This window comes from Acipenser ruthenus, chromosome 1 (assembly GCF_902713425.1).
Source record: "Acipenser ruthenus chromosome 1, fAciRut3.2 maternal haplotype, whole genome shotgun sequence".
NCBI lineage: Eukaryota > Metazoa > Chordata > Actinopteri > Acipenseriformes > Acipenseridae > Acipenser > Acipenser ruthenus.
The window spans coordinates 116,204,980-116,219,433 of record NC_081189.1 but is presented as its reverse complement, the minus strand read 5'-3'; the positions used below and the strand labels follow the sequence as shown (position 1 = coordinate 116,219,433).

Here is a 14,454-nt window from a genome sequence, read left to right as displayed (position 1 = left end):
CAATAATAATTAAAGTAAACGATCTCTAACTAAAACTGTGAGATCTGAACATATTTTACTAATCTAGTATAGGCTAGTAGCTTATTCACTTTCCGATCACAAATGCGCTTGCTAATTTACCTTCTACTTCATGAATATAACCCTCGATCCAATTGCTGTACCCTTTCTGCTGTATGTTTCTCGTTTTCAACCAAACATGGCCGCTGCGTGAATAAGGCGTATAGTTTGTGACTGTTTGTCTGCCCTTTGATCTCATTGCAGGTTTCATGTTCACTGCATACTAGAAATTACAGAGCAGCTGTACTGCATGGTATCATCCCAAATGGCAAAAAGGCTTTTAGTAAGATGTTTAATAATGGGTTTTGTAGATTTAAAACTAGTCAAATGGACAAACATTTGGACAGAATATCTTTTTCAAAGCCGGCAGTTTGTTTTCCCTTTAGACCGTGTGAACTGCATTGATGAGAGCTGTGTTTTAGAGGAAGGGTGGCTCATGCTTGGAGTGGAAGCACCCAGTTGTGAAATGCATTTTCTCGGTAGCTGTGAAAGTTCATGGAATCGCATAGGCATGTGGTTTGATGTGGTTTGACGTGATTAGGTGGTTAGGTGGCGTGGGTTATTTGTATTTTAAAGACACTCCACCTTCAGTCGTCATCAATCAGACATATCAGATCGCCAGCCCTGCTGCTTGAAACACATTTATAAAGGGCAGATCAACACCAGTACAACTTCCTGTACAATGAAGAAAGCATTACTCAAAATGTTTGCCAACTGGTTAGTTTTACATCATTTCAAGCTAGCTGCTGCTTTCAAGTCTGTTAGATTGGTTCTGCTGGGCATCCCAATAGGGAATACATTTTTTTTTTTAATCCCTAATTTGGCATGGAGTGAAGGTTAAAAATCCCTCCTACACCCTTGTCAGAGTTGTTTATACCACAGTTACCCACAGTGCATGGAAACTGTGGATTTACTTTTGACTGATCTGTAAAATGTATTGCCATTGTTATTACATCTTGTTAACATGCAGGGGATCAAAAAGTCACATGACACCAGCTCCACCCTTTCCTGTAACGAGCACTTGGCGGCCATCGCGATCTACAACAAAAACAACCACAAAATATCCTCATTCATCAACCCCAATGTTTAAACCAATGTGGACATTTGTAATCTATCAGACTTACTAGTACATTTAAAAACAAACAAACCAAAAAAAACTCTTAAATAAGAATAATTAAAGATTAACTATAATAATAATACACTTTTTAGTATCACTATTTTATTATACGTATTTTAAATCCCTAATTAGGTTGATTATTTATGGTTTAAATATCTCAAAGTGCTGTTTTCAGGAAATGAAAATCAGAAGAATACTGCTTCCCTGGAGTCTGGCTGTTTACAGTTGTAAAATCTACACATTTGTGCTAACAACATCCATGACGCATTTCATTTCCTCTAAAATCTCTTAAAATAGGTACAGTATATGCACCCTGCTTGAGGAGACAGAAGGAGTAAATAACTGTCCCGTGATATCTTACTGTGAGTGAAGCATGCAGGATCATTTTAATGGCACATGGCTGAACTACTGCTTTCTTTTTTTTTTAATTAATTGAGGAACCTGAAAATGTAATATAAACACAGGTCATGTAAACAGGAAAACATATGGGAAAATGTTGTATTATTGGTGGGGGGGGGGGGGGGGGGGAGGAAGCGCTTTAGAAGCGAGTTGGTACATATGGAGACCAGGATAAAGGGTCCTGCCCTGGGCTGGGTCACTGCCTCGAAGTACAATATGTCCAGGTGTATGATGTTTCAGAATAAAAAGCAATTTAGAAATCCCTTCCGTCCCACACACACACAAACGCCCTCCTGCAGGGCTGCCCTCCCACTCCATTCCCAGCAGGGACCCCAGTACAATAACAAGGGACTGGCCGAGCAGGATGTGTTTTCTTCTGGCTGCGTGTACAATGGTTTATAGATGTTTATGAGGTGACACTCTGCACCGCTCGCACCAGAGCAACCCAATTCAGTTCTGTCTTTCACGTTTCATTCGGACACATTCCCCTTTCACTATGTTTTTATGCGTTCCTTCCTCTTGTCTGCCACTCTCCCTTGCAGTTCTTCACAGCGCCCTTGTGGGATGATTTTGGTTTTGCGCAATGCTTCTGCTAATAAGGTTTGCCTTGTCGGGTGTTATAGTAAAATGTTGCTCTTTCAATATGTGTTTCACTGTCAGACTGGCTGAGGCCTTTTTAACGTGATTTAGAAGCACCCACAACATGTAGCACATACTTGTACGTCGTGCTTTCTTTGAGAGAGTTTTTTCACTTTTCAGCTCTTTTTTCAGTGGTCAATTCACAGTCCTCCTTTTTTTATTAGCCTTGAGATTATATTTCAAACTTCAATGGTAATCAGCAGGCAAATGTTTGTAATCCAAATTTCCAATCACACACATCATACAAAGAAGAAAAATATAATCCATTAGATGTAGGAATTACTAAATTCAGACCAATAATTCGCTCTGTAAATATAATGCAAGTGTGCCACTTCATTTGGCAGTTTCAGGACTAAATTAAATTCCTTGCCAAAACTTTAAAGCTCATATGATAAAAACGCAAAAATCAAGATTAGTAACTACAGCAACCTTTCTTCACAATCCATACAGTTAAAGGTGGTGGCACAGACTTCTGAGCACATCCTTGATGTTTCACACATTCGGAAGCGATGACTAATCATTCATTGAAATGGCCTGTGCTTTACCAGTGGCACCTGCTGGTACTTCTTAAACCAAAAATCCCCTTCCAGTCCCCCTGTACTACTGGTTATAGTATAAAAACATGATCTAATGTTATCCATAGTTACATCTATATTTTAATAGCTTATTACACAAGGTAGTCCTATATTATTAAATGCCCTGAATTTGCTTCACAGTGAGAGCTCAGCATAGCTAATGCTCATGGGCAGCAGCGCCATCTGGTGGATAAACAGGGAACTGTGCTGGTGCCACTGCAATGCAGTTTATCCTGAGGGGAAAGTCAGCTCTCACGTGGTCTAGTGCTTGAAGGGCTAACAACAGAAATGTAATTCCCAATACAAGTGATTGGGCTAGTGCTAAATAACTTTCAATAGCAAGGGTGGATGAGACAGACTACAGGAGATGTGTACATTCAGAGGCCATGTGGCTTGTGGCCCTATGAGAGCAGTTTGCATGGGTGACTTTCATGAGCACAGTCTACTATTTCTGGACAGTCAATGAGATCTGATGACGTAGAGTGCAATGAAAGATACACTACAGACAAAACACCTGCCTGTTGCGGCATAAAAAATGGACTTAATGGTGGATATAATTAGCAAGCCATGATGAATTTGATTTTGTACTCTTTAATTAGGTTGCAGTAGCAACATTAACCTTAACGTGTGCTAGTTCATGTATTCCCAAAAATAGCACATTCGTAACCTGTGCAAGCTGCTGAGAGAACAGAAATCAGCTTAATAATAGCACATTCGTAACCTGTGCAAGCTGCTGAGAGAACAGAAATCAGCTTAATAATGCTTGTGTGTGATTAACACTTGCAATACCTATACATGCCACAAGATGCCATATTTTAACTTCTGTAAACTGTTCAGACATAACAGAGAGCATATGTTTTGTGTGACTGCTTCTGAGATTAAGTACCGGTACCTGATATATATATATATATATATATATATATATATATATATATATATATATATATATATATAAATTTATTCTAGTGCCTGTTAGTTAACCACCATGATGGTTAACCTAATTCCTAGATTGTATTATTAGCAGACCTGCAGACTTATGCTGAGAGATTGAAATAATGTTGTGACTAAATTCACTTCAAGTTTATCAAAAACAAAACCCCTACTTATACAGTATATATGGCAGGGGCAGAGCGTCACTCTCTGTGGGTATTGTTTAGCTGGAGTTGCCATGGGGAGCAGACGAAGCCATCCCACAGAGCCTGCTGGAAACTGCACCTGTGCAACACTGGCAATACAATCCGGATACTCCCTGATCGGAGTCTGACTTGTACTGCATTCAATGAAAATCACATGCATGGACCGTGGTGTTTAATACAAAGTAGCATCTTGTGTCTTAACCCTTCAATTACTGTACAGTGATTGGTTGAAGGCTCTAAAGATACATTATTAATCATAACCTTGTATATGGCATACGTTCCTTGCTTGCAGAAAGAAGTACAAAAACAGGGCTGGACCCTGGCTGAAGGCATAATTACTGAAGGCTTATGTAAATAAATAATTAATTAAGCATTCATTACCAGGTGCATCTAGTCACGGGGAGCCAGTTGTTTCAAAGAACTATCAATGTATCCTTCAGTTAGAGCTATTATGTGACAGGTGCTTTGGACTTGCCTTATTTAAGGGTCAGGATTTTGCAGATTCTGGCTATGACTTCAGGCTGTGCTGTGCCATTAATCAATGGGGCCTTTGTGATATTTGCTTATCCAAATGTGTTGTATCAATGTAAGATAACAGGATTTGGATTCTCAATGCAAGTACCTGGGACAGATCCCTGGGTCTGCGAGTGCCTCACCCGGTAAAGGCATGACCACGTGGTGTGCATAAAGAGAGGGGAGCGCTGGCGCTTCCACAGGGACTGTTTCTTCTCACTACAGTGGCCGGTGAGCTTGAGTAAACACCTACAGGGCTGGCCATTGTGCTCCAGAGGCCAGTAGCTCACCGGCACCTGCTCTTAAGCTCCAGTGTAAAGAGACAATTGGCTTGGTCATTAGATCAGAGGATGCCCACTGACCTTCTACCTTCTAAATTGAGTAAAAATAAATACAAATGCACACAACATTCAGAAGACTTGAAGCATGTCTCCTGCTTTTCTTGAAAGAGAAAAGTCGTATTTATTGTATTTACAAGACATTAGAAACTAACAGCATCTGAGATCCTCACACACAGTTTCATACAGCATTTATGGAAATAAGACCAAGCAGTCCTTTTAAATATCATTCTGTTTATACAGGGGAATTATTTGTAACTTGTGCATTTTGTTTTCTTTTTTTTCTGTTTAATCATCTTTACAATTTTACGTTATTGTATTTATAATTCATAATAAATCATTGCAATGTAATGCCTGAGATTTGAGCTGAAAGTAGTAATAGATTACTGAATGAATGGAAGAACCCAGTGCTAAACTACACAAACTAAGCCAGAATTACAGAGCCAGACTAACACACATCTAGATAATCTACACATGGTTGTGTGGCTCTGCAATCTAAGCAGACATCAAATCTTTATCTATTTGTACACATTCTATTCTTAGGCTTTATGGACATGTTGTATCATATGCATTCCAGAGTCTCTGCTGTATGACAGCAGGGATAGACAATTACATTTCCTCTTGGAAGGATGAAAAGAAAGCTGTAGACATGATGTCTAGTGGATGGCATCACACAAATGGTTTTCCGGTTGAGAAGACAAGGGGAGATGATCAGGTCTCTACGTTGACAGATGCTTCTTTATGTTGGGTTTTACATTTCCAGGTTGGTTAGTCTGGCTAGTGAAAGAGAGAAAGTAGCATCACTGGGAGGCTCTAGAGTGAGTGCTCGGGGGAGTCGGGACAAGCTGACCTCAAATCCTGGGCCTGTCCTTCATATCCTTGTGCTTCAATGTCCATGGTGCAAATAAAGGCAGTATTCTCTCAAATACAAAAATGAACTAAAATGTGGATCTTCCACTTCTTAAATGGCCAGTTATTGGAGAGTAATAATAAAACAAACAAAAAAATAATTCAAAGCTCCAAGGTCAATTTGGCCTCAGTATGGATACATTGAAGCAGAAATCCTCCTCCTCTTTCTGTGTGTACAGCTCCAGACTCGTTTTCGGTTGAGGTTTTAACTGCTGTTAAAGCAGAAAGCAAGATGTCATCTCATTACAATGCGGCATATGAAACCAGAACACTGCAGCATATTTTAATTATGAAAGAGGAAAAAACAAAATGGAATGCCAATGCGTAGAGAATCAGTGTTGTTCCAAGAGCCTGTACTGACAGGCTCTATCTGTGACACTGGGACCGATGCGAAAGACAGACACAATCTCGGGATCTCAAGAGCTAGAGGGATTAACCTGCAGTTACTCTGTCTGTGTATCAGGAGTCGCTACTAAGTAAAACGGCTTGAATAATTCTATTGTGAAAGGTGAAATTAAACAAAGAGGGATTTCAAAATAGCAAAAATAAACTAATACAATTTTTGGACATGAAGTTGTTATCAGTTGAATTCTCACCAAATTAATGCTGTTTTACTTAATATACAATTACATACCTGTTTAAAAGTACGTTGTGTGTATTCTTGGTCAGGTGGCAATGAGCCTGCACTTTCTGCCAAACTAGAGTATTTTGCCCTTTATACAAAATGCATCCAATCTGAATCTTCAAGCACTGGTGTTAGTGAGACTCAGAAAAACAAAGCAAAGAAAGTGCTTGGCATACAAGCCATGAAAACCAGTCTACTTATTCACACACATTCATCTGAGTTTATAGAATTATATAATCGCCTTGGCTGTGCACAGTATCCAATGAAAAAGCAAATTAAAGTTGTTTGTTTCTGAAGGACATGTGTGGTGCTTTGCATTATTGCCCTGGCTGCTGTTTCAAGGTAATGTAAACTGCCATTGCTGTAAGAGTTCCATAGCAATGCAGCAAAGCTGTTTATTGTCTGAGCCCTGCTCCTTCCCAGTGTAGCAGAAGGAGAAGTGTTCCCTTTCTCTGGCCAGCATTAGAACACCAATAATATCAATGCAGAGTATTAGAGACCTATGGAAGAATGTAGTCCTCGGGCTAGGGGTTGTTCAGTGCTTCCCTTTCAGCAGCTTGCTATTAAATGACTTTTCTGTTTTTATTTAAAAATAGTCTGTACAAAAAGGGTCCATCAAAGCCAACCATGCTTTTAGCGGGGTCCACAGGAAACTTCAATTTTTTAAAATGCATTTATTTAATATGAATCATTATTTATAGTGGTGTTATTTGATGGAATAGAAGTGTCCAGTACAGTTCCTGTGCAGTCCCGCCGCCTCGGGCCGGGGCTGTTGTCAGATCCCTGTCTTGTCTCTGTAGAAGGGGGTGACGTGGAACATGTAGCAGTGTGTGCACACCCTCACGGGCTTCACCTGCCCGTACCGGGGCAAGGGGGCAGAGTGCGAGGAGCAGCGGGAGCAGAAGATCTGAAACACACACACACACAAAACACAGTTTCATTAAATCAGGGTTGAATGCAACCCTGCTTGAGAAATCCTGTTTTTATACAACAAAACTGTAACATTTTCCTACAGCCTTATAATGCCAAAGGCACCAAAAGAAGGGCTCACTTTTTCTCGTCTGCACGATTACAGATTGTCAAAATGTCCCCAAAAACACTGAAAACCTACTAATTGGCTATTAACACATCCAGGAGAAGACTTGATTGTGAACACAGATTGGTGAGACTGCTAGGAAAATGCTAGTTTAAAATACAACTACTGAACACTCTGGCTGATTTATTTATGTTACAAATCAACAGTGGAAAGTACGGCATGTCATTGTACGTCTTTTGCACTTTAAATCACCTTATCTCTGATTCAGATACAAACAAGGCATCAGCTTCCAGTCAAAGTATTCCGACATGACTTTATATGTCCACCCTGTGTCTTGTTATGCAATTCCAGTGTACATAATGCCACCACATAGACTGGCATTCTCGTTTTTGTAACAGTACATCAGGCATCCCTTTGCAGTTTAATTCTGATGATTAAAAATACATTTTGTAATTATAGATGATTCTGCGACGTCTCTCAAATTACAGAATATGATCTCATTCATACACTACCCAAGTATTGAGACACCCCGTATTACAATATCTGCTGAAAGTTGTTAATTTATGGAGTGAAATCGGATTTTTAGGTATGTGAAAAACAAACCCATCAATAATCTCGCACTTCTGTCGCACAGCACCTACAGGAATGCCGTGTATGACTTGGGAGTCAAAATAAACAAAACAATTTAATTGAGTTTTAAGTGTGCCGGGCTGGGTAACAACACCCAGACGAGCGAATGAACAGTCGGGATGGAAAGAACACGTCTGCTCCTTTGTAGTTCAGGGAGCTCTCATGTTACGAGATGAAGCAGGGTGCCTGGTCTCCTGCGTCCCTGCTCCTGATTAAGCACCTTGCCGCAGCTCCTGCAGTGGTGCTTCCTGCGGATGACAGTGAAGGGAGCCTCGCAGGCAGTGCAGTAGCTGCAGGCCTCATCTGGAACCCAGTCCGGAGGATCTGTGGACAGAGAGGAGGGAGCGCAATTACAGCTGTGTAACGTTTGAAGGGCACGGTATATAAAACATATGTTGGGAACATTGCAGTTCAAAGTAATGCCAAAAAGATTCATATTGATGAGGACGTGGTTGTCATGCAAACATTTGATACCCCCCGTCCCTTAAAACGAATCAACGCCACACTTGAATCCAACACACTTGACACCCCTCAACTGCCACTTAGCTGTCAGTCCAACTCGCTGTCAAAAACACATACACATGATTGGAAGGGTGGAAGAAAGACAATAAAAAAGGCATAGCTTCCTGTTTTAAAGTTGTAAAAAAAACGTATAATGGAAACCGCCTGGTGAATATGTTTGTTGCGAGACTCAAGGAAATAAAGCTGTTATGTCATGAAATGCAAAACCCAAAAATGTACAGGGTGATGGAAAACTCATTTTACCACTTAACTTACTGTTATTTTGTAACATTTTTTCAGAGTAGTTACTAAATTCAATAAGTGAATGGAAAAGAGGCGCGTGTGTGTGTGTGTGTATTTCAGAAAATCCAGTATTAGATGCCAGCTGGACTCAATTCAGTCCATTCTAGGCTTCACTGGGATCCTAATTAAACACATCTGAGCTTGTTCCCTCCATGTTTATTTTTTCTTCTAATTAAGATCACAGTGAACTCTGGAATGGTGTAGATTCACCTACAGTGAAGGGTGTAGTTTGTTTTTCTCAGCAAGACTATGGCAGGTCTAGCAATATTGACGAGCGCTCCAAACTTGCCCTTATTTCCATTCCTGTAACAAGTGCCTTTGCTCCTTGCACACAATACCCCCTGCTATGTAATGTTGTTCTTAATCCAAGTCATGTGGATTTACTGTAGATAAGACTGTTGAAGCTGTGCTGAAATTCGTCAGAAGATGAATAGGTCACCCATTTGTTCCTGAGTCTTGGGCTTCCCACATCAATTCTGCAGCGGGGAACTGGTAATTGCATTGGCATCTCACATCATTTATAATAAGAAAAAATGTGATACTGGCTTTTGATCTCATTGCAGCAGTGCCTTTTCAAATGATGCTGTCCTCAGGAGTGAATGTCAAAAGAAACCATCAATGTTTTCGCTCAAGCCTTTATTTTTTTTTTCTACTTAGTAACTCACTTTAAATAAAGCAAGCAATGTCAGTATGTTTAAAGAAAAAAAAATCAAGGGGTGATCATTTGTCTTAGTATAAAGGATGTTTCTTTGTAACGTATCCCAGTCTGCAAGCTGTCTAGAATGAAACACATTTCATCTCTCATGTAAAAAGACCAATATTGTTTTATGCTCATCTTCTATTTGGATAAACCTCAGAAAGGGTTCTGCTATTTGGCTGCCTCTTCTATATCGTATAATCTTTCACAGTGACTGCCAGCACAGTGCAATACCCCTTTTCAAGTCTTACCTTCAAACTCCCCGTCCCTGGCCTTGGCAGCGATCTCAGAAGATGAAATGCATTCCTGACACAAAGCGCAGTCCTCCAGTGCCACACTTCTCAGGCCCTGGCCAGCTGTAATACAGACATTAAAAACACACAGAGTGTAACACTCATTAAAAGATGTGTTTGGGCTCAGATTAACACATTACAAATCGACGGATCTTCAGTCCTTAGGGTTGCCTAAAAGTTGTATTTAGAAGATGAAACAACTAATTTCTGCACGTCCCAATGAACCACTGTTTAACCTTTCCCATACAAATTACCTTGGCTTTAATCACGTGATTTATTGACGGTTCCCCAACAAAAGCAGGTAACCCAGGGTTGTGGCAGGAAACTAAGCTACATGAACTGCATTTTACAATGCTATTAATTGTGGTGCTAAATGAAGGGAAACCAAAAAAGTGAGGCCAACAACAGAAGCTGTTGCGGGGTGTGCTGGCACACAATGCTAAAGCCTTCCACCCCAGAGGTGTCTGCACGTCAGTGGACGCTCAGTGATTCAGCTGTTTGAAAAAGTGCTTGGAGATCAAGTGTGAATGAGTGCTACAGTATATAAATACATGTAAAGTCAACACTGTAAATGGCAAGTAGAAACTAGGTTAAAAAAATGATAGAGAATGTAGTATGTATGTAGGGGGGTGGAATACAAACTGCAAGCATGGAACTAGTTTATTGGGGCTCATGTATTACAACAAGTGATTAAGCATGTTTTCAGGATTGTGTAAGAGCAAGCAAACAAAAGCACTGTAATACCAAAACCTGTGCAGCACTGAACAGGATGACATGTACTGAAGTCTAGTACAAGTACTGTTTTATCCTGAAGATTACTGTCCTTCGGATGAGACGTAAAAACAAGGTCATATTTAAAGTGGCTGCAGCAGCAGTTGTGATGCATAGTTCACCCCCTAGTCTCTGTAAGTCGCTTTGGATAAAAGCGTCTGCTAAATGACGAAATAATAATAATAAAAAAATCATAATTCTGTAAAGGTAACAGACCCATATAGGCAAGAAGCAATGTATGGCTCATATTGGAGATGGGGGCGTTATCAAGGTGGTACATGCAAGGCAGTCTACTTTATGATGAAACATGTCAAGGTGGCTTTATTGTAGAACTGGGGAGGTGTGATAAATCACAATGTGTGGCAACAGACTGACATCAATCCATCTTGTTTTCACAGGCAAGGTTTCAATCACCCTCTGCTTGAATAGTGCCTTACTGAGCACAAGAGGCCAATTTGAAAAATAGCGAAAGTACGCCCTGACAACTGTTACAAACTGCACTTTAGCAGCCCTTCACAACTGTGCTGCTACAGCACTGAACTGCAACAGTGTCCCTCCCTCATGACTCCCCCAGCCACCGTCTCATACCTTTCTTCTGCTTGTCCTTGTCCTCCAGTTCAGGCTTTGTTGCCATGACTTCAAACAACGTCTTCAAGATGTTCCTGAGATCACTGGCGTAGTTGGTCTGCAGCTGATCAGCCACACCTGGGACACAGAAGAAACATGGGCAAGATTAGGGGTGGTGCTGTGCATCTCAGGAGAGCTGCCTATTCAAACTTCTATCAGTAGCTCCAAACGATCAATCTGAAAGTCAAGTGCTAAAAAGAAATTTGGTTCTAAAAATAAGAAAAACAAGTCTTCGTCAATGCCTTTTTGTGTTCATAAAGAAATGTTTATCTAATTTACAATTGAAAGTTAGTATTCACTCTATCAACCGATGCTCCTCTCAGGGGGGTTCGTTCCTTGCTTGGTATGGATTCTTGAGCTCATGGGGTATGCATTGAAACACCAGACTCGTGAATGTTTAAATCCTTGAGTGATCATCTCTGACATTGTACTCCTTGTGCCCCGCTCCTGTGCGTAATTTTGTGTTTTATGTTGCGTGTATGTATTGGTGCACGGAGTGTGGGTTACGTAGCAGAGGTGATTTAAAATGTATATTTGTATTTAGGCACGGGGATTGCACAACCACTTCACATGCAGATTAAAGTGGGCATTTGAATGGGGGCACAGGGAGTGCACAATTAGTTCACGTGCAGAATGTGCCGAGATTCAAGTGAATGACTGATTAGCAATCAAGTCTTGGTACAGCTGCATAAAATAGTGAGTGCTTCACGCACACAGGGTTGGGTGTACAGCGAGGAGGTATGGGAGAGAGAGGAGAGAAACGACATAAAAGATAACAATTGCTACTCAGAATGATACTTGCTTGTTTAGTGTTTGCTGTGTTTTGTTTGTCTGTCTATTTTGGCCATTGTACCTTTTGTTTTGAGTGTTTTGTTTTGAGTGTTTTGTTTTGTGTTTAAATCTTTTATTTATAATAAACCGGCACAACAGTGCATTTCACTCAGCATTCTATGTCCTACATTTCCTGGCCTGACATCAAGCTATCCGTGACATATGGTGTCAAGAAGTGGGAAACAGTGCCTTTACTACACAAGTCAGGAACAGTACTACAGGCACACAGTTTAAAAATGTTTTTTTTTGTGTGTGTTGTTTTTTGTTTGAAGAATGGACCAAGAGATGGACGTATGCCTCACCTGCCTAAAAGATGAGGAATGGTGCTTTGCTGTTGGCACATAACACCCCAACCCCCTCCGTGGCAGGAGGTAGAACTGTCGGTCCCAAGGAGGAAGAAGGGAAGGAGCGGCCAGCCCAGGAAAAAGGCCGGTGCAAGCTCCAGCACTCACAAAGGAGGAGCACGAGCGTCCAGCGCCCAGGAGGGTGGAGCACAAGGAGTACAATGCCTTCTTGGAAAATCCTGGAATGGCTGCTGGACTCTGAGAAGGATGAGCATCCACTGCCAGGGGGAGACTACCTGCTGCTCGGAGACTGACCGCTGCTCCCTCCTTCATCGCAAGAGGGAGACCACCTGCTGAGGATCTTGAGGATCAGCTCCCAACATCGCCTCCCAAGGGTCAACTCCTGCCCGAGCCTGCAAAGCCTGCATTGCTTAGGGCTGCCAAGCTTGCAATGCCTAGGGCTGCCGAGCCTACACCGCATAGGACTGCCCGAGGAGACCGGCTCGCCATCACCCAGGGAGGCCAAGCCTGCACCGCCCGGGGAGGCCTGCTCGCCATCGCCCGGGGAGGCCTGCTCGCAAATCGCCCGGGGAGGCCTGCTCGCAAATCGCCCGGGGAGGCCTGCTCCCCATCGCCCGGGGAGGCCTGCTCGCCGTCGCCCGGGGAGGCCAAGCCTGCATTGCCCGGGGAGGCCTGCTCGCCGTCGCCTGGGGAGGCCTGCTCGCCGTCGCCCGGGGAGGCCTGCTCGCCATCGCCCGGGGAGGCCTGCTCGCCATGTCCGAGTGTCCCGTGCTGAGGGCTGCATTACAGCAGCCACTGGCAACATATCCACTGCCAGAACTGCCCCAGCTGGAGGAGCTAGCCTTGGCGCTGTCAGCACGTCTCCTGACAGCATTGCCGTTGTCAGCATTGCCGTTGTCAGCATTGCCGCTGCCAACGTTTCCCATTGCAGCATTTTCGCTGCTGGAGTGTGCCACCCCGCTGTCAGCATGTCTGCTGGCAGCATTGCCAGCTGCCAGTGGTGACACGGGAGGAGGAACTCACCCCGCTGTCAGCATTTCCGCTGACAGCATTACCAATGGAGGAGGACCTTGCTCCACTGTCTGCATTGCCACTGGCAACATTTCTGCTGCCAGGATTTCCCCGGCTGGAGGAGCCAGCCTTGGCGCTGTCAGCGCGTCTGCTGACAGCAGTGCCGCTGCCAGCTTTGCTCCTAGCAGCATTTCCGCTGCCGGAGTGTGCCTTTCTGCTGCCAGCGGTGCCACTGGAGGAGGACCTTGCACCCCTGTTAGCATTTCTGCTGCCAGGATTTCCCTGGCTGGAGGAGCCAGCCTTGGCGCTGTCAGCCTTTCTGCTGCCAGCGGTGCCACTGGAGGAGGACCTTGCACCCCTGTTAGCATTTCTGCTGACAGGATTGCCTCAGCTGGAAGAGCCAGCCTCACCATGGTCAGCATTGCCGTGTCAGCTTTGACACTGACAGCATTGGCACTGACAATATTGCTGCCCGGGGACCCCTTAACACCTCCGTTCCTGGCCCAGGAAGGTGCCCAAGACTTTGGGGATTTTAAGGGGGGAGGTGGCCTTTGAGGCCATGTGTGCTGCGCACAGGGGGTGGGGGGGGGGGGGGGGGGCTATATCTCAGCACGACACTTGTTTGTTTAGTGTTCGCTGTGTTTTGTTTGTCTGTCTATTTTGGCCATTGTGCCTTTTGTTTTGAGTGTTTTCTTTTGTGTTTACGTTTTATTTAATAAATCTGTGCTGCCAGCACACTTCCTGGTCTGACATCACCACCAGCCAGCCTGTTCACAGCTTGCCACATAGATTAATATAACTAAATAAAGTGGCAACATCATGGGGCATGCCAGGTGATTGATATAGCTCATAAAGCCATAAGGCTTGGTGAAAATAATAATAATAATAATAATAATAATAATTTATTTCTTAGCAGACGCCCTTATCCAGGGCGACTTACAAGATATCACATTATTTTTACATACAATTACCCATTTATACAGTTGGGTTTTTACTGGAGCAATCTAGGTAAAGTACCTTGCTCAAGGGTACAGCAGCAGTGTCCCCACCGGGGATTGAACCCATGACCCTCCGGTCAGGAGTCCAGAGCCCTAACCACTACTCCACACTGCTGCCCAAAATGTGTGTCAATTTTGATGAA

At 43.0% G+C, this 14,454-nt stretch overlaps 1 protein-coding gene across 3 annotated transcripts in view; it reads right to left on the bottom strand.

Moving 5' to 3' along the window:
* Positions 1-4,806: 4,806 nt before the first annotated feature.
* Positions 4,807-14,454, bottom strand: part of LOC117421247 (lateral signaling target protein 2 homolog) — a 136,889-nt gene continuing 127,241 nt past the window's right edge. The window contains exons 11-15 of one of the 3 annotated variants that reach the window (XR_009330672.1): positions 11,128-11,244; positions 9,727-9,831; positions 8,195-8,298; positions 6,318-7,215; positions 4,809-5,895 (exon numbers count right to left, since the gene is read on the bottom strand). Coding sequence is in view for 2 of the 3 variants with exons in the window: in XM_034035394.3 (XP_033891285.3) it covers positions 7,084-7,215; positions 8,195-8,298; positions 9,727-9,831; positions 11,128-11,244 (458 nt within the window). In the remaining variant the exon portion in view is untranslated. Of the gene's footprint in view, positions 7,216-8,194; positions 8,299-9,726; positions 9,832-11,127; positions 11,245-14,454 lie in introns of all 3 variants that reach the window. The other 2 variants (XM_034035394.3, XM_034035393.3) reach the window with 2 other exon arrangements.